Genomic DNA, 20830 nt, shown 5'->3' with positions numbered 1-20830 from the left:
ATCATTATTTGAAAAAGAAGGCATCTAAGCTTTTTTTTGGTTTCAGTACTCTGGACAGCACTTTTTTATTGGTGGATGAATTTATCCACCAATCAGCAAGGACAACCCAGGTTGTTCACAAAAATGGGCCGGCATCTAAACTTACATTCTTGCATTTCAAATAAAGATACCAAGAGAATGAAGAAACTTTGATAATAGGAGTAAATTTGAAAGTTGCTCAAAATTTCATGCTCAATCTGAATCACGAAAGAAATTTTTTGGGTACAGTGTCCCTTTAACTTGCGTTTATTATTTAAAAGGGTGTTTAAAGCAATATTTGTACTGTTTTATTAAAGTAAAAACTAGGGCCTAGATTTGGAGTTTTGTTGGTAAAAACCTGCGTCTCTAAAGCTCCTTTTTTTTCCAGCGCTCCCTTAAGCCAACGCTGGTATTATGAGTTTTCTGAATGGCTGCATTAGCCTCAGAAAAGTGAGCGTTGAGCCAAATTTAGCTCCACTTCAACCCTTAATACCAGCGTTGCTTACGGTAGCGATAAGCTGGAAAAACGTGCTCGGGCACGATATCCCCATAGAATACAATGGGGCTGAGCTGGCTGAAAAAAAACCTAACACCTGCAAAAAAGTAGCGTTCAGCTCCTAACACAGCCCCATTGTTTCCTATGGGGAAACACTTTCTAAGTCTACACCTAACACCCTAACATGAACCCTGAGTCTAAACACCCCTAACCTTACACTTATTAACCCCTAATCTTCCGCCCCCGCTATCGCTGACACCTGAATTATACTATTAACCCCTAATCTGCCGCTCTGGACACCGCTGCAACCTACATTATAGCTATGAATCCCTAATTATTAACCTCTTATCTGCCGACTAGACATCGCCGCCACCATAATAAATGTAATAACCCCTAAACTGCCGCCTCGCAAACACTATAATAAATTTTATTAACCACTAATCTGCGCTCCCTAACATCGTCGCCACCTACCTACAATTATTAACCCCTTATCTGAAGCCCCCAACATTACCGCTACTATAATAAAGTTATTAACCCCTAAACCTAAGTCTAACCCTAACCCTAACACCCCCCTAACTTAAATATAATTTAAATAAAACAAAATAATTTTACTATAATTAAATAAATTAATCCTATTTAAAACTAAATACTTACCTATAAAATAAACCCTAATATAGCTACAATATAACTAATAATTACATTGTAGCTATTTTAGGATTTATATTTATTTTACAGGCAACTTTGTATTTATTTTAACTAGGTACAATAGCTATTAAATAGTAAAATAACTATTTAATAGCTACCTAGTTAAAATAATTGCAAAATTACCTGTAAAATAAATGCTAACCTAAATTACACATACACCTAACACTACACTATCAATAAATTAATTAAATAAATTAACTACAATTATCTAAACTAAAATACAATTAAATAAACTAAACTATAATCAAAAAAAAAACAACACTAAATTACAAAAAATAAAAAAATATTACAAGCCAATAGAATTGACCTCGCATTCTATTGGCTGATCCAATCAGCCAATCGGATTGAACTTCAATCCGATTGTCTGATTAAATCAACCAATCAGATTTTTCCTACCTTAATTCCGATTGGCTGATAGAATCCTATCAGCCAATCGGAATTTGAGGGACGCCATCTTGGATGACGTCATTTAAAGGAATCTTCATTCGTCGTTAGTCCGTCGGAAGAAGAGGATGGCTCGCGTTGGCTGGATAGAAGATGGCTCTGCTCCACTCCAGAAGGATGAAGATGTCTGCCGGTCCGGATGTCCTCTTCTGCCCGGATAGGATGAAGACTTCTGCCGGTCCGGATGTCCTCTTCTGTCCCATCGGTGACCGGCTGGCAATGCCCCGCAAAAAGCCCTTTTAAGGGCTGGTAAAAGAGCTGATTACTTTGTAATTTAGTTTAGGGTAGGGAATTTTATTATTTTGGGGGGCTTTTTTTATTTTATTAGGGGGCTTAGATTAGGTGTAATTAGATTAAAATTCTTGTAATATTTTTTTTATTTTTTGTAATTTAGTGGGGGGTTTTTGTATTATAGTTTAGTTTATTTAATTGTATTTTAGTTTAGATAATTGTAGTTAATTTATTTAATTAATTTATTGATAGTGTAGAGTTACGTGTATTTGTAACTTAGGTTAGGATTTATTTTACAGGTAATTTTGTAATTAGTAGGTAGCTATTAAATAGTTATTAACTATTTAATAGCTATTGTACCTAGTTAAAATAAATATAAATCCTAAAATAGCTACAATGTAACTATTAGTTATATTGTAGCTATATTAGGGTTTATTTGATAGGTAAGTATTTAGTTTTAAATAGGAATAATTTATTTAATTATAGTACATTTATTTTGTTTTATTTAAATTATATTTAAGCTAGGGGGGGTTAGGGTTAGACTTAGGTTTAGGGGTTAATAACTTTATTATAGTAGCTGCGACGTTGGGGGTGGGAGATTAGGGGTTAATAATTGTAGGTAGGTGGCGGTGATGTTAGGGAGGGCAGATTAGGGGTTAATAAAATGTATTATAGTGTTTGCGAGGCGGGAGTGCGGCGGTTTAGGGGTTAATAAATTTATTATAGTGAGGGCGATGTTCGGTTGGCAGATTAGGGGTTAATAAGTGTAGGTAGGTGGCGGCGACGTTGGGGGGGAAGATTAGGGGTTAATAAATATATTTAGAAAAAGCAAAAAGAAAGAAGATTCCACAAAATAAGTGCAATCTCAAAGTCTAGGATACAAAGCACATATAGACACAGGACCAGAAGATTCAATGCAAAAACAATAATTCTTTATATGTGAATATGTATATAAAGTGCATAAAAGAACACACATGTATGTACAATTCAAAGCATACAATACATCAACCATACAAATACATTCATACTCATAACAGTAAAAAGGGGTACCCCAATTGAGCAGCAAGAAATGTTCAACTTATTATTAATAAGGTGCACCATATGAGTCCAGAGACTGTAATTTCCAATTTTAACAAAATATTGGAACAAACTTTAGGATGCTTTTGAGTACATGCAGTTAATTGCATAAGCCAACCATCATAGATCAGAAATTGCACAGGAAAAAACTTTGAAATCATGCAGTTAGTTGAATAAGCCAGATGTCATGAAGCAAGAGTCATAGCGTTATTGCAAAAGATCGTCAGTGCAATATAGATTAATATGTTAGGCTCATAAAGCTCAGTCCTGTCCAAACATCCAGATGTTCTGTGTAAATGTTAGCAGTCAAGCAGTAAAGCAAAGTTCATTCCTTATCAGTATTGCAACAATAACAAAGCGCAGTCTCTGTAGCAAGAGCTCAGTTGCAATAAAAAGGATATAAGTACTATACACATTTCATAGGTGCATTTTCACTTATTGAACAGAAAGCCATAAAGTCACTTTGCAAATATATATGCTTCATAAGCACATCGCCACTTATCATAGACAGGTAATCACATACCAGCCGCATCGAGCGGCATGCTTGTATTTGGAGCAACGTGATCCTCATCCGTCTGTGAGTATATTGTCAAAAGCGGCACAGTGTCCCAATACAAAGATTCTTGATACTTGCTTTCAAAAGGGGTAACTCTCCCCTTGAGTGGGATTTAGGTGTTAGATAGCGACCTGCCAACGCGTCCCCATGCGCGTTTCGCTCCACCCTCGTGGTCGCTCGGAGCTTCTTCCGGGTATGACGTAGCTACGGCTTACGTATCCATTTATTGGTTGTTTTGGTCATCTGACTTGGAGGCTCGTTCCGTTAACAGTATTGCGTAAGAGCTCATTGTTATTTTCAAACTGACAGCTGCATTTTAATCGCTGTCATATTCAAAACAATTATACAGTATTACTCATCAATAGATTACATAGGCCATAGCACATCAATTTAATACAACATTCATTCCACCACATACATACAATATTAGTACCAAAAAATATATATATAGCAAATAGTTTTCTATTTCTTTAACGTCCCTTAGATTTTCGAAATTAGGTCACAGGGAAGGCATTTTAGTAAAAGATTCATATTCATGTCTATAATAATGTACCAAATTAATCAAATTTATTATAATTTTTGCTATCAAATTCCTGGAGGCCGAAGACCCTAAACTGCATGGATAGAAGGAAGTTATAATTCTCTTCAATTAAGAGGAGAGATTTATCATTTCAAAAAAGAGGCGAACTCTAATTTTTCATTAAGGCCGTGTGGGGATAAAGTATTCAAGTAATAAATCCAACGAGTCTCTTTTTGTAGGAGAATGGTGTCAATATCACCACCTCGTTTGCTGGATTTAACTGCTTCAATACCAATAAATTTTAGATCATCTGTCCTAGACTGGTGGCATTGTGCAAAGTGCCTTGCTATAGGACTATCGATATTAAAATCTTTTACATCGTCACGATGTTCACTTATTCTGGAACGAAACTCCCTGTAGGTTTTGCCTACGTAAAATAATGGGCAGGAACATGACAGTAGATATATTACACCAGTCGTTGAGCAATTAATAAAAGATTTAATTTGATAGGTTTTTTCAGTATTGCTCATAAATGTTTTAGTTCGTTTTACATACTGACAACAAACACAATGATTGCATGGAGAGCAACCCACAATTTTCTGGGAGTGTCTATCTAACCAATTAGTATTCCTGACTTGGTTAAACTCACTTCTGACTAAAAAGTCTTTTAGGTTTTTAGCCCTTCGCGCGGTCATAAGTGGATAATCACCCACATATTCTTTAAGGGCTGGATCAAGGGAGAGGAGATGCCAATTTTCTTGTAATATTCTTTTAATCTTTCCCCAATGGGAATTGTATCTCGTGATATACCTAATTTTAGTAGTTGTCTTATCTTCCTCATTTGTATTAGTCTGGTTTTTAAATAGAAGATCTCTTCTATTCATGTTCCTTGCCTTAAAGAGAGCCCTCTTTATGCATCTTCTAGAGTATCCTCTAGCCAGAAATCTGTCTGCCATCTCATCCGCCTGCTTTTTGAAAACCCAATCATCAGTGCAAATCCGTCGTAGCCTTAAAAATTGCCCATAAGGAATATTTTTCTTTAGATTTTCTGGATGATGGCTTGATCCCAACAACACACTATTAGATGCTGTCGGTTTTCTATATACCTGAGTAACTATCATATTATCTCTTCTAGCAACAAGGAGATCCAGAAAACTTATTTCATTTAGATGATAATTACAGGTTAAGAAAATATTAAGGTCGTTATGGTTAAGGACCGAAACAAATTCCAACAGATCTTGTTCAGTGCCATCCCACAAAATGAGAATGTCATCCACATAGCGGATCCAGAGGGCCACATGTGCATCAACCCAATCAGAGTGTTCACTAAATACAATATTATCTTCCCACCAGCCAAGGTGGAGGCAAGCATAGGTTGGTGCACATGTGGCCCCCATGGCCGTACCGCGTTTCTGTCTGTAATACCTTCCATTAAAAAGGAAAATATTGTTGTTTAAGACAAACTCCAAAAGATCCACAACAAATTGAGTATGTTTAGAGTAGCCTGGTCCTCTAGTTGTTAAAAAGGATTTACAGGCCTTTATTCCAACTGCATGGGGGATCGAAGAGTATAAGGACTCTACGTCCAAAGAAACAAAAAGCATTTTTTCAGAGATAGTGATGCCATCAAGTTTTTTAATCACGTCGGTAGAATCTTGCACAAAAGTGCGAAGTTCACCGACAAATGGTTTCAAAAAATGGTCAATATACCTACTGATACCTTCTGTTGGACCACCGATCCCAGAAATTATGGGACGGCCGGGAGGTTTTTCAAGCGATTTGTGCAACTTGGGTATCCAGTAAAAAACTGGGGTCACTGGTTTAGCATTGTACATATACCCTTGTTCTTGACTATTGATTAAATTGTATCTTCTCGCATCATTAAGAATAAATAAGAGTTCACTATGGGATCTCTGAAAATCATCAAAGGTGACTGGAACATATTGCTCAGTATCTTGAAGTTGGCGCATCGCCTCACTGATATAATAATCTTGGTCAAGAATGACAACATTCCCGCCCTTATCGGCTGGTTTTACTACCAGTTCATTATGGGCGATCAAATCTTCTAGGGCTTTCCGCTCTCCTTTTGATAAGTTATCATTCAATACACCAGTGAATTGAATCTGTGCAAATTGTTCAGTAACACTTTGAACAAATACCGCAATATTTGGAATGGATGAGAAAGATGGCATATAGGTTGATTTTTTCCTCATATCAGTATGGGGGCATATTATCATTGGTTCCAAAGATTGTTCATATGCAAGGGTTTCTAGATTATGGATGGCCTCTCTGTCCTCAGCACTCCTGAGGTTAATAGTTGTTCGAGGTGCCATAATCTTTTTTAAGGCTAACTTCCGTGCAAATAAGTGCAGATCTTTTGTAATTTCAAAGAGATCAAGTCTATTTGAGGGACAAAAGCTTAGGCCTTTTTCCAACAGACTAATATGCTGTTGATTAAGAGGAAACGTGGACAAATTGACAATATTGGATTTTTGTTTTACAGGGGGTTCGCCGAGAAGTGATGTAGACTTAGGTGTTAATTGTACCTCAATCGGTTTCTTGTAATCATGTAATGACTTCTGTTCCTTCTCCCTCCCCCCCCCCACCTCTCCTTTCTGATGGGGGCCTTCGCGTGTCTCCACTTCCCCCCTCTCCTGGTCCTACCCCTAAAGGGCGTATCTCTTGATTACTTTCTTGGTTTCCATTATCTGGGTCAGAATCCATATCGGATCCATCAGTTCCGGAATCATAATGATTCCTACTGTTAAATTTATTGCGATAAATATAGACTTTGTTTCTCCTATAGTCATCTTGATCTCTAATCAATTTACGTCTTTTTCTCGATTTTATCTCACTCTGCAATTTTTCAATTAATTTCTGAGTCTCCTTGTTTAATTTCTCAAAAGAGGAATCACTTTCATAATATTTCAATTTTTCATAGACAGTATCAACTTCCACTTTACAATTCTCTAGTTTCTTCTCGTCCTCTGCAATCATTAATGAAATTAAATCAAGTGAACATTTTGTCAAGATTTCATTCCATTTCTCAATAAATTCATTGTTAGCATCTATCCCTCTTAAGTTGATACCTGGATCTAGCCTAATTCTCAACCCTCTAGGTATGATTTCCATTTTTAGATAGTTAGATAAACTTTGATATTCCCACTTCACTTTAACTTGCTTTGTCAGTTTTTTCTTATAACATTTAAATGCAGAGACTACGTCATTAATTAGTTCCTCCTCTCCCTCAATCTGCACACTCTCTTTTGTTGAAAAAGCTTCAGATATATCTGTATTCCAACGCTCATCAGTTAATTTGAACGCCATGACTAAAATAGGGTCCTGGCCACTCAGGAATTACTTTGATAGATAAAATAAACTGGTCCAAAAAGAAATATAATAATCAAAAAATATATGATAATAACCGACTTTGATAATTTATGAATAATTAATATTGATAGGGAGCTGTTTACTCGAGACTCAATGGTTTGAACAACTCTTAATAAGAGCTAATATGTTAATAAACTATAAAACAGGGTTTTTTTAGTAAAGCTCACCTAAAATAATAATAATAATAAACGCTATAGTGCAACCTAGAAAAACATATTTAGAAAAAGCAAAAAGAAAGAAGATTCCACAAAATAAGTGCAATCTCAAAGTCTAGGATACAAAGCACATATAGACACAGGACCAGAAGATTCAATGCAAAAACAATAATTCTTTATATGTGAATATGTATATAAAGTGCATAAAAGAACACACATGTATGTACAATTCAAAGCATACAATACATCAACCATACAAATACATTCATACTCATAACAGTAAAAAGGGGTACCCCAATTGAGCAGCAAGAAATGTTCAACTTATTATTAATAAGGTGCACCATATGAGTCCAGAGACTGTAATTTCCAATTTTAACAAAATATTGGAACAAACTTTAGGATGCTTTTGAGTACATGCAGTTAATTGCATAAGCCAACCATCATAGATCAGAAATTGCACAGGAAAAAACTTTGAAATCATGCAGTTAGTTGAATAAGCCAGATGTCATGAAGCAAGAGTCATAGCGTTATTGCAAAAGATCGTCAGTGCAATATAGATTAATATGTTAGGCTCATAAAGCTCAGTCCTGTCCAAACATCCAGATGTTCTGTGTAAATGTTAGCAGTCAAGCAGTAAAGCAAAGTTCATTCCTTATCAGTATTGCAACAATAACAAAGCGCAGTCTCTGTAGCAAGAGCTCAGTTGCAATAAAAAGGATATAAGTACTATACACATTTCATAGGTGCATTTTCACTTATTGAACAGAAAGCCATAAAGTCACTTTGCAAATATATATGCTTCATAAGCACATCGCCACTTATCATAGACAGGTAATCACATACCAGCCGCATCGAGCGGCATGCTTGTATTTGGAGCAACGTGATCCTCATCCGTCTGTGAGTATATTGTCAAAAGCGGCACAGTGTCCCAATACAAAGATTCTTGATACTTGCTTTCAAAAGGGGTAACTCTCCCCTTGAGTGGGATTTAGGTGTTAGATAGCGACCTGCCAACGCGTCCCCATGCGCGTTTCGCTCCACCCTCGTGGTCGCTCGGAGCTTCTTCCGGGTATGACGTAGCTACGGCTTACGTATCCATTTATTGGTTGTTTTGGTCATCTGACTTGGAGGCTCGTTCCGTTAACAGTATTGCGTAAGAGCTCATTGTTATTTTCAAACTGACAGCTGCATTTTAATCGCTGTCATATTCAAAACAATTATACAGTATTACTCATCAATAGATTACATAGGCCATAGCACATCAATTTAATACAACATTCATTCCACCACATACATACAATATTAGTACCAAAAAATATATATATAGCAAATAGTTTTCTATTTCTTTAACGTCCCTTAGATTTTCGAAATTAGGTCACAGGGAAGGCATTTTAGTAAAAGATTCATATTCATGTCTATAATAATGTACCAAATTAATCAAATTTATTATAATTTTTGCTATCAAATTCCTGGAGGCCGAAGACCCTAAACTGCATGGATAGAAGGAAGTTATAATTCTCTTCAATTAAGAGGAGAGATTTATCATTTCAAAAAAGAGGCGAACTCTAATTTTTCATTAAGGCCGTGTGGGGATAAAGTATTCAAGTAATAAATCCAACGAGTCTCTTTTTGTAGGAGAATGGTGTCAATATCACCACCTCGTTTGCTGGATTTAACTGCTTCAATACCAATAAATTTTAGATCATCTGTCCTAGACTGGTGGCATTGTGCAAAGTGCCTTGCTATAGGACTATCGATATTAAAATCTTTTACATCGTCACGATGTTCACTTATTCTGGAACGAAACTCCCTGTAGGTTTTGCCTACGTAAAATAATGGGCAGGAACATGACAGTAGATATATTACACCAGTCGTTGAGCAATTAATAAAAGATTTAATTTGATAGGTTTTTTCAGTATTGCTCATAAATGTTTTAGTTCGTTTTACATACTGACAACAAACACAATGATTGCATGGAGAGCAACCCACAATTTTCTGGGAGTGTCTATCTATCGATGCGGCTGGTATGTGATTACCTGTCTATGATAAGTGGCGATGTGCTTATGAAGCATATATATTTGCAAAGTGACTTTATGGCTTTCTGTTCAATAAGTGAAAATGCACCTATGAAATGTGTATAGTACTTATATCCTTTTTATTGCAACTGAGCTCTTGCTACAGAGACTGCGCTTTGTTATTGTTGCAATACTGATAAGGAATGAACTTTGCTTTACTGCTTGACTGCTAACATTTACACAGAACATCTGGATGTTTGGACAGGACTGAGCTTTATGAGCCTAACATATTAATCTATATTGCACTGACGATCTTTTGCAATAACGCTATGACTCTTGCTTCATGACATCTGGCTTATTCAACTAACTGCATGATTTCAAAGTTTTTTCCTGTGCAATTTCTGATCTATGATGGTTGGCTTATGCAATTAACTGCATGTACTCAAAAGCATCCTAAAGTTTGTTCCAATATTTTGTTAAAATTGGAAATTACAGTCTCTGGACTCATATGGTGCACCTTATTAATAATAAGTTGAACATTTCTTGCTGCTCAATTGGGGTACCCCTTTTTACTGTTATGAGTATGAATGTATTTGTATGGTTGATGTATTGTATGCTTTGAATTGTACATACATGTGTGTTCTTTTATGCACTTTATATACATATTCACATATAAAGAATTATTGTTTTTGCATTGAATCTTCTGGTCCTGTGTCTATATGTGCTTTGTATCCTAGACTTTGAGATTGCACTTATTTTGTGGAATCTTCTTTCTTTTTGCTTTTTCTAAATATGTTTTTCTAGGTTGCACTATAGCGTTTATTATTATTATTATTTTAGGTGAGCTTTACTAAAAAAAAACCCTGTTTTATAGTTAATAAATATAATATAGGTGTTGGCGATGTTAGGGGCAGCAGATTAGGGGTTCATAGGTATAATGTAGGTGGCGGCGAGTTCCGGTCGGCAGATTAGGGGTTAAATAATTTTATTATAGGGTTTGCGATGGGGGGGTGCTTCGGTTTAGGGGTTCATAGGTAGTTTATGGGTGTTAGTGTACTTTATAGCACTGTAGTTAAAAGCTTTATGTTCCGGTGTTAGCCCAAAAAACTCTTAACTACTGACCTTTTTAGGTGGTAGGAGTCTTGGCGGTAGAGGCTGTACCGCTCACTTCTTCCAAGACTCATAATACCAGCGTTAGGCAAATCCCATTAAAAAGATAGGATACGCAATTGACGTAAGGGGATTTGCGGTAGCCAAAAGTCGCGGAAGAAAAGTGAGCGGTAGACCCTTTCCTGCCTGACTCTAAATACCAGCGGGTGTTAAAAAGCAGCGTTAGGACCCCTTAACGCTGCTTTTTAAGGCTAACGCAGAACTCTAAATCTAGGTGTATAGTATTTATGAATTAGTTAATCGAGCCTGCACAATGAAAAAAACTAACAATGAAAAAACAGTGTAAATCCAGGACAAAATTGAAGTTCAGAAAGCCAACATTTGAAAAGTCCTAAAATCCTAATGATGTTGATTTGTCCCCATGCAAGTCATAGATGGTGTTACTGCACCACAAATATATTTGAAAAACTTTTATCACAGTAGTTATCACAGGATTTTCTAATGGATTGGAACAGGTCTGAATTTGGAAAACCTGCAAAAAGCTGTGCAAGGTACTTTGCACTAAAATTCTTTAAAAATTATGTTATTTCTACCAGCTGGTATTGGTGTTAACTCTGCACCCTCCTGGATCCCTATTGTGTGCAATTGCATGGAACCATCATTATTAACAGATGCACACCCAGCAAACTGGCACTAACAATCAGACTCCATTTTATTGTGTGTTAAATGGAACTTGCTAATAGAGAATTATCTTTTTTTAAAAAAAAACTTTAGCTTGTTTTAGCATATCCAAATCAATTTAGGCCTTTATTTGTGATACCTAAACATAACACAAATACAGTTACATACCTCTGTGATATTTGGCAGCTTTTATGGCAGGCAAAATAAACACGTAATCTCCACATAAATCAATGAACCTGTTTCTTACTTCAGCTGGATCATCCGTATCACCAAAGTAATAATCCATAACCAGGGAAACTGTTTCAGCACTCATATCCTGTAGGAACCAGAAATTGGTTAATAAACAATAAAACAAAGTCTGTTTTAAAAAATATGATTTGAAAAGATAGTCATTGGTTCTTACTAAGAAAGGATGGTTGAGGACAGCTGAATGGACGGTATCCTTATTCATGTATTCCATCTCTTGCATAAGATTCAGGTACTGGAGAGAAAGAAAAAAAAAGCAACAGTTGGCATTAGTTTCCTTGTTATACAGGTGCATAAATAAATTAACATGTATATAGGATTTCTGTAACACAATTAAAACAAATTTTTATCATTTTATTTGCCTAACTTTAAATTTTCCATCAGTATGTTTGTTTTATTCAAACTCTCTCTCTTCCTCTCTCTCCCTTTATGATCACTGATATGCCCGCTCCTTAGGTAGTACCTTGATAAGAATAGTATGTTTATTTTTTCATCTGACGTATGTCATTAGTATTTCCCCTTATACATACATTTTGCATTCTTGCTTTACCTCAGGCTATGTGTCCTTACCACTTCTAATGGAAGTCTAGTCTAGTTTTTGCATATAAGTGTTTCTGCAAGTTACTTCTCACCCATTTTTCTGGTGTTGCTTTTTTGTGTATGTTTTTTTTATCATTTAACTTGTGAACAATCTTGAAGGTTGTTATCACCTCTCACCTTTCCCTCCTCTAAGCAAAATATATGACGGTCATTAAGTATTTCCTTGTAAGATTTATTTTTAAAGGGACACTCAATCAAAATTAAACTTTCACTATTCAGATAGAGCATGCCATTTTAAACAACTTTCCAATTAACTTCCATTAACTAAATGTGCACAGTCTTTTTATATTTTAACTTTTTCAGTCACCAGCTCCTACTGAGCATGTGCAAGAATAAGTGTGTATGCATTTGCAAATGGCTGATGGCTGTCATATGGTACGTGTATGCATTTGTAATTGGCTGATGGCTGTCCCATGGTACAGGGGGAGTGGAAAAATACATAACTTTTAAAATTGTCAGAAAAAAAATCTACTACTCATTTGAAGTTCATACTAAGTGCTATTGCATTGTCTCGTTATCTTGCATGTGTTGATTATGCAAATCTACTGTGTTGACTGGTCCTTTAAGTCCATGTGCCACTTTAATAGCATTACTTTAAAATGTTTGTAATTAAAGGGACACTCAAGTCAAAATTAAACTTTCATGATTCAGATAGAACATGAAATTTAAAACAACTTTACTATTTACTTCCATTAACAGACTGTGCACCGTCCTTTTTATATTTACATTTTTTGAGTCACCAGCTCCTACTAAGCATGTACAAGAATTCACAGTATATACGTATATTCATTTGTGATTGGCTGATGACTGTCACATAATAAAGGAGGAGTGGAAATAGACATAACTGAAATTTGTCAGAAAAAAATCTACTGCTCAGTTGAAGTTCAGACAAAGGAGCCAATTTATCAACTGTCTGTTCAATATGATCCGCTCAGCGGATCATGTCCGACAGACATCGCTCGAATGCCGACAGTATACACATTCAATATGATCCGCTCAGCGGATCATGTCCGACAGACATCGCTCGAATGCTGACAGTATACGCAGTCAGCATTTAACATTGCACAAGCAGTTCTGGTGAACTGCTTATGCGATGCCACCCCCTGCAGGATTGCGGCCGCTAGCAGGGGTGTCAATCAACCTGATCATATGCGATTGGGTGAATTGATGTCTGCAGCCTCAGAGAAGGCGGACGAGTTAAAGGGACAGTCTTGTCCAAATTAAACTTTCATTTTTCAGATAGGACATATAATTTTAATCAACTTACTTTTATCATCAAATTTGCTTTTTTCTCTTGGTATTCTTAGTTTAAACTAAACCTAGGTAGGCTCATATGCTAATTTATAAGCCCCTGAGGGCTGCCTCTAATCACATGCTTTTTAAATTGTTTTTTAACACAAAGAGACTGAAAGTACACGTGGGCCACATAGAAAACACTGTGTTCAGGCACAGACAGTTATTTAAGATTTAGCACAACACAATGCTAAATGCAAGACGATAGATAATAAACAGTCACAGTCATGTGATCAGGGGACTGGAAGAAGGTTCTTAGATACAAGGTAATCACAGAGGTAAAACGTATATTAATATTAATATAATTGTGTTGGTTATGCAAAACTGGGGAATGGGTAATAAAGGAATTATCTATCTTTTTAAAACAATAGCAATTATATTGTAGACTGTCCCTTTAAGGAACAGCGGTCTTAAGACCGCTGTTTCTTAACTGCTGTTTCTGGCGAGCCTGAAGGCTCACACAGAAACAGGGGCAACAGGGGCCATTCGGCCCTTGATAAATCGGCCCCAAAGTGCTATTGCCTTGTCTTTTTATTATGCATTTGTTTATTATGCAAATCTACAGTATTTACTAGTCCTTTAATTTATATACTTTTGAAGATAGTCTCCAGAACTGTAAATTAAAGCTTTCCAGCTCAAGCTGCTGCAGCCCACCGGGAAATCTCTTGGTATCCTGGTAGGGCAATCCGGCCTTGACAATGCTCAAGGCCTAATTACTGAATAATAAAGTGGCATAAAACCTATTTTTTGTCTCCTGGTAATATTCATTCTTTTACAACCAAATATCATTTGAGCCTTACTTTCTGTGCTTCTGCATTGTTTTCCAAACAAATTGCTGAAATAATAGTTGAAATATTGAATATATTTGTATTAACTTTTGAGCTTAGAATAACTCATATGCTCAATATAGCTGTACATTTGAATTGAGAAATCAATTACAGTGAGGAAAAAAAATGTATTTGATCCCCTGCTGATTTTGTACGTTTGCTCACTAACAAAGAAATGATCAGTCTATAATTTTAATGGTAGGTTTATTTGAACAATGAGAGACAGAATAACAACAAAATCCAGAAAAACGCATTTCAAAAATGTTATAAATTGATTTGCATTTTAATGAGAAAAATAAGTATTTGATCCCCTATCAATCAGCAAAATTTCTGGCTCCCAGGTGTCTTTTATACAGGTAACGAGCTGAGATTAGGAGCACTCTCTTAATCGAGTGCTCCTAATCTCATTTTATTACCTGTATAAAAGACACCTGTCCACAGAAGCAATCATATTCCAAACTCTCTGCCATGGCCAAGACCAAAGAGCTGTCCAAGGATATCAGGGACAAGATTGTAGACCTACACAAGGCTGGAAAAGGCTACAAGACCATCGCCAAGCAGCTTGGTGAGAAGGTGACAACAGTTGGTGCGATTATTCTCAAATGGAAGAAACACAAATTAACTGTCAATCTCCCTTGGTCTGGGGCTCCATGTAAGATCTCACCTCATGGAGTTTCAATGATCATGAGAACAATGAGAAATCAGCCGAGAACTACATGGGAGGATCTTGTCAATGATCTCAAGGCAGCATAGACCATAGTCACCAAGAAAACAATTGTTAACACACTATGCCGTGAAGGACTGTAATCCTGCAGCACCTGCAAGGTCCCCCTGCTCAAGAAAGCACATGTTCAGGCCCTTCTGAAGTTTGCCAATTAACAGCTGAATGATTCAGAGGAGAACTGTGTGAAAGTGTTGTGGTCAGATGAGACCAAAATCAAGCTCTTTGGCTTCAACTCAACTTGCCGTGTTTGGAGGAGGAGGAATGCTGCCTATGACCCCAAGAACACCATCCCCACTATCAAACATGGAGGTGGAAACATTATGCTTTTATACAATGAAGTTGTCATGTTCCCTTAGCAGAAAAACACCCCCAAAGGGGCGATGGGCGGGGCCATGTACCATCAAATCTTGGGTGAGAACCTCCTTCCCTCAGCCAGAGCATTGAAAATGGGTCATGGATGGGTATTCCAGCAGGACAATGACCCAAAATACACTACCAAGGCAACAAATGAGTGGCTCAAGAAGATGCACATTAAGGTCCTGGAGTGGCCTAGCCAGTCTCCAGACCTTAATCCTATAGAATATCTGTGGAGGGAGCTGAAGGTTTGAGTTGCCAAACGTCAGTCTCAAAACCTTAATAACTACGAGAGGATCTGCAAAGAGGAGTGGGACAAAATCCCTCCTGAAATGTGTCCAAACCCGGTGGCCAACTACAAGAAACGTCTGACCTCTGTGATTGCCAACAAGGGTTTTGCCACCAAGTACTAAGTCATGTTTTCCAAAGGGGTCAAATAATTATTTCACTCATTAAAATGCAAATTAATTTAAAACTTTTATGAAATACATTTTTCTAGATTTTTTTTGTTATTCTGTCTATCACTGTTCAAATAAACCTACCATTAAAATTATAGACTAATCATTTCTTTGTCAGTGGGCAAACATACAAAATCAACAGGGGCTAAAATATTTTTTCCCTCACTGTAAGTAAGAACAACTCAATTTGACTTTTAACTAAATGTTTTATCCAGATAAAAGTATTCATTCACACATGGGTGTCTGATCAGAGGCCAACCTGAATATTACAATTCCTATAACTTGACACTTGTCTTTAAATCGATATTTAGAGTTACCTTGGTGAGAGATTCTATAACCATACAGACATATTGCGTATTACTTTGTCCCTGTATTTTTAATTACAGTTGTGCATGTACTGATTATATCATTAAAAAAAATATTAGATAACTGGCAATAATTTTTTAAAAAAAAAATAGTCAGTTATTTATATTCCCCAAAATCAAACTACAAGTAATACTAACACTGTAAAACCTTTTTATGAAGTCAACATACAGTTCATTCATATTACCCTTTATTTTTAGTTTTTATTCTTTTTTGGGGGATTTATCAAGAAACTGTTCCTTACCATAGGAATGTACCATCCAAACTCCTGGTTATTCACACCAATGATATAGGGAACATGGTGGATTTCTTTTGCATCCAAAAGCTCTTCTGGGTGTTTGGGTAGGAACACTCCATCTACACAGCCAGGGGTGACTGGAAATTGCTGTAAATGCAAAATATTTATTTTTACTTGTTTTACAAACATTAAGTATTACCTAGAATATATTTGACATTTGTGTAATTGCCGGTACTGTATATTAACAATATTACAAGAGTGTGTATCATATTATGTAACTTTTCCATTAAATTATCTGGATTTTGCAAAGTCCTCTGTGAGAATGAGACAGCAGGTAATCAAATTCCAGTACTGCGTTGGGTTTAACTGGGAAGAAGGGAACAAATATTTTTTATTAGGCATAATGACAAAATGTGATATATTTTATTCCAGATGAAAAACTTAAATTATGCTTGCCTGATAATTTCCTTTTCTTCTGATGGGGAGAGTCCACAGCTGCATTCATTACTTTTGGGAATACAGAACCTGGCCACCAGGAGGAGGCAAAGACACCCCAGCCAAAGGCTTAAATACCTCCCCCACTTCCCTCATCCCCCAGTGATTTTGCTGAGGGAACAAGGAACAGTAGGAGAAATATCAGGGTGAAAAAGGTGCCAGAGGAATTAAAAAAAACAGAAATTGACGGCTGCCCCAAGAAAAAATGTGGGCGGAGAGCAGTGGACTCTCCCCGTCAGAAGAAAAGAAAATTATCAGGTAAGCATAATTTAAGTTTTTCTTCTTAAATGGGGAGAGTCCACAGCTGCATTAATTAGTTTTGGGAAAACAATACCCAAGCTATAGAGGGCACTGAATGCAAAACAGGCGGGAGCAAGAGGCGGCCCATTCTGAGGGCACCACAGCCTGAAATTACCCAAACACCCAACAAAAAAACTGTTTTACGAGAAGCAGAAGGAACAAAAATGGAAAGGACCAACAGCCCATCAGTTAAGACCAGTAACACCCTTGCTAACGACCTCTTGGATCACTAGACTTAACCGAGCACAAAGGCCTCCAAGGAGACAAAGTCCCACAGACTCCAAGCCCACACTTAAACTCATATAAGAGAGTTCGAAAGGACCGCCAGACAAACAACTAGGGCAAAAAGGAACCCCAAGTATAGCTTCAAGAAAGCAAACCAAGGATTCAACGGGAGACAGCCACGTAGACGACGCACCCACCCTACCGACCGGGCAAAGTGAAGGGAGGAAAAATCCTAGATCCCTAACTGCATGGAGTCCAAGGGACCAATGAAAACGCCCCAGCCCTGGCAATCTAACGGGACAAAGGTATACCCCCTCACTTACACAGAGTGCAAACCCGCACTCAGGATAGAGTTATCGAGGGATAAAAACCACCCTGGGAGCCGATTATAAACAAACCAGCACCATAACATCTTATTATGCTCCAGAGGAAGCCACATGCTTCCATCAAAAGGACTAAGCGGACACAAAGCTGCCAACACTAGCTAATCAAAGGCTAGTAATCTGCATCAGGACTCTCACAGAGAAAAAACTCCAAAGAAGTGCCGAGCAAATCCTTCCCAGAAACAAAAAATGGGGAAGTAAGGACAGAACCCAAAAACTAGCAGTGGAAAGCTACCTGCTGAGGTAAGGAAACACTGTTCCCACCCAAAGGAGGCCCACAAAACCTTTTGAAGATACGTGGTCAAGGCTCAACAGAGCAGTCAGAACCACTCCAAGGCAAACGGACCCAGCACCAAGCAACTGGCAATGTCCGAAAGGACAAGGGAATTAAAAAATTCCTTGAACCACCCTCAGGAAGGAAAAGGATGGGATCCCCAACCAGCTCCCTTCCCAAAGAGAAGGGACACTTCCAAAAAGTAGACCCTATACTGAAAACAGAAATGGCATGACACCAGAAATCCAGCTGATATCCTGTACACGAGGCAGGGAAGACCCCACAGAACAGAGGAAGAAAATACCTCCGGGGCACCAGGTGGATACTGTGGTATGCCCAATCCTCTCCAAAGGGAGGGGAAACACAAACATAACAGCTCACTCGCCCACAGGCATGGAGCTTAACCCCTAAAGTTCAAGACTAAGGTAACTTACGAGAGAACAGAGCTCAAAACCTAGAAAATCTAGTTTGAGAAGATAAATAGTCTCCAAAGATCCACTCGGGATCAACCTCCCGGAAACCCCTACAGCTCGAGGAATGTACGATGAACGAGCATCCCAAACTCCTGGCGAGTGACTGATCAAATCAAAACGCCTAAGCAGGGGGAACCGCAGGAAAAAGGAGACAACACAATCCAGTGCTCCAAAATTATGGTAGCAGACGAGATACCGTAGGGGAAAGAAAAAGGGCAAAAAGGCCCAAGCTTCCAGAAACAGATGACCAGAAAACCAGGCCCAAGAATGGAAAAAAAATAGGCACAAACAACCTCGACCCTTTAAGGAAGAGGTACCATTGCCAATGGATTCAAAAAGGACAATCCAAGAAAAAATACCAATAGAGCAGAGGAATAATCACCACCTAAACCTGGTACCACAGATTTTCAAGGAGTCATCTGAACTTCCAACCTTGTTGGGAAGGAGAAAATGCTAGTTCCTGAACCAAAGTCAGGAACCCCCAAAGTAAGCATTAGCAGGATCCAAGCTCGGTCAACCCGCCAGCCATCAGGAATAGGACATTGAGGACTGAGCACAATCCCCTCTGATGCCCAACCCAAAGGATAAATGAGGACTGGCCTGATGTCTAGGAACAAAAGGCCTCCTATAACATACAAAACTAAGAAAGCGAACTCTTCATCAGAGTAAGCAACTCAGCTCCCCAACCAGACCAGCCGGTTACAACGGGCACCATGTGTTAGATACGGACCTCAAGGAACAGAAAAACTAGTGCCCGACCAGGACCAGCCTGATACATAGGGCACCCTAGAACTTGTCCAAGGCCACAGAAAAGTTGAAGCCCTAGTATGGAAAGACAAAATAAACGATTGATATAACAATTTCCTAATATTATTTATTTAACTTCCTCGGAACTGCCAAGGTGACCACAAAATTGCTAGTATCAAATTACAGAGGAAAAAATGTTTTCCAAAAGGAAAAACTATAACAGACATGAGCTTTTTCAAAAGAAAATAAAATAAATCCTAACCGGATCAAAGTAAATGAGGGCAGCACTCGCAGGCGAACACCCAAGAAGAATGAACACACTAACAGGACCAGCCGGTCAGAGACCCAATACTTCCGAAGCTCTGAGCTGGAATAAGATACCTAAGAAAAAATGGATATGACAAGGAGATGTACTTCATCCCCCTTCGTCTAACCCTGCTTACTGTCTGGAATGGAAGACCAAGGATCCATTGACCCATTAGGACTGGGATCCTCCAGCACTGCCAAAACATGCCTCAGCAGGACATGAAGGAGCGCCAGTCTATAACAAAAGGCAAGACTTACCTCTGCCTGGGCAACTGATGAACCTGGCTCCGATGGTTGGACCCCTGAAGCCTCAGAGGAAACCACTTCCCCAGAGGGCTGATCTGATCCAGTCAATCCCACGCCTGACAAGTCCTGGTTAATGGAGCACGGACAGTATCCACCTGAAAGATGTAAATGCACCAATGCCATAGATATGGCCATGCAGAACTGTGTTGTAACCTCTGGAGAAAACAAGCAGCCTTTCCGGAGAAGTGGTAACGGCATTTGGGACACCTGCATGCATAGCAAGAGAAGGTTCTAGAGTTCACGCCTTGTGGGATATGGGATCCACAGGAGCGTATGGCTCGGCAGACTCTAAGTTCCCGAATCGCGAGACAAGAGCACTCTAACGTGGCATTCGGAACATAACTGATGGGCATGGATCACCCGGGCCATTTCATACTCTTCGCAAGAAGAAGAATCTGAATCAGAGACATCCGTCTCCACAAAATCAGAATCCTCCATAACTTGGTTATTGAAATTATGGATACAAAAATAAACGGTGCCTTACACCCCCCAATGGCTGGGGCACTCACCACCTCCTATGACCCAGACAACTATCAAAACAGACTCTCTCTGTCGCCACCCGGTCAGGAATACAGAAATGGAGAACAGAAAACATGACCACGCCCGGTCGCGAGGTGTACTGTGCAGGCCAAAGAATAGAGCACAAGTCCACAAGGACCACGTGGCCTGACAAAAAGGCCGGTATGTTCTGAAATAGCCACGAGCCCAAGCATCACTACACATTAGCAGACAGAATCACATAAGAAATATGATTTAAGTCTCCCCTGTTCAATAACCCCCCTCAGGAGATATTAACCCTTGATTCCATAAAGATAAAATG

General features: G+C 38.2%; 1 protein-coding gene across 1 annotated transcript in view; it reads right to left on the bottom strand.

Annotated features, from left to right (window-relative positions):
• The window catches only part of LOC128648613 (pyrethroid hydrolase Ces2e), a 237738-nt gene that overhangs the window by 34349 nt on the left and 182559 nt on the right, over nt 1-20830 (bottom strand). Inside the window, exons 8-10 of the mRNA XM_053701386.1 lie at nt 16508-16648; nt 11802-11879; nt 11567-11714 (exon numbers count right to left, since the gene is read on the bottom strand). Coding sequence (XP_053557361.1) covers nt 11567-11714; nt 11802-11879; nt 16508-16648 — 367 coding nt within the window. The remainder of the gene's footprint in view (nt 1-11566; nt 11715-11801; nt 11880-16507; nt 16649-20830) is intronic.

The sequence above is a fragment of the Bombina bombina genome, chromosome 1, assembly GCF_027579735.1.
Source record: "Bombina bombina isolate aBomBom1 chromosome 1, aBomBom1.pri, whole genome shotgun sequence".
In the NCBI taxonomy this organism is placed as follows: domain Eukaryota; kingdom Metazoa; phylum Chordata; class Amphibia; order Anura; family Bombinatoridae; genus Bombina; species Bombina bombina.
Note: the sequence above shows the minus strand (reverse complement) of the source record. Positions and strands in the feature narration are given on the sequence as shown.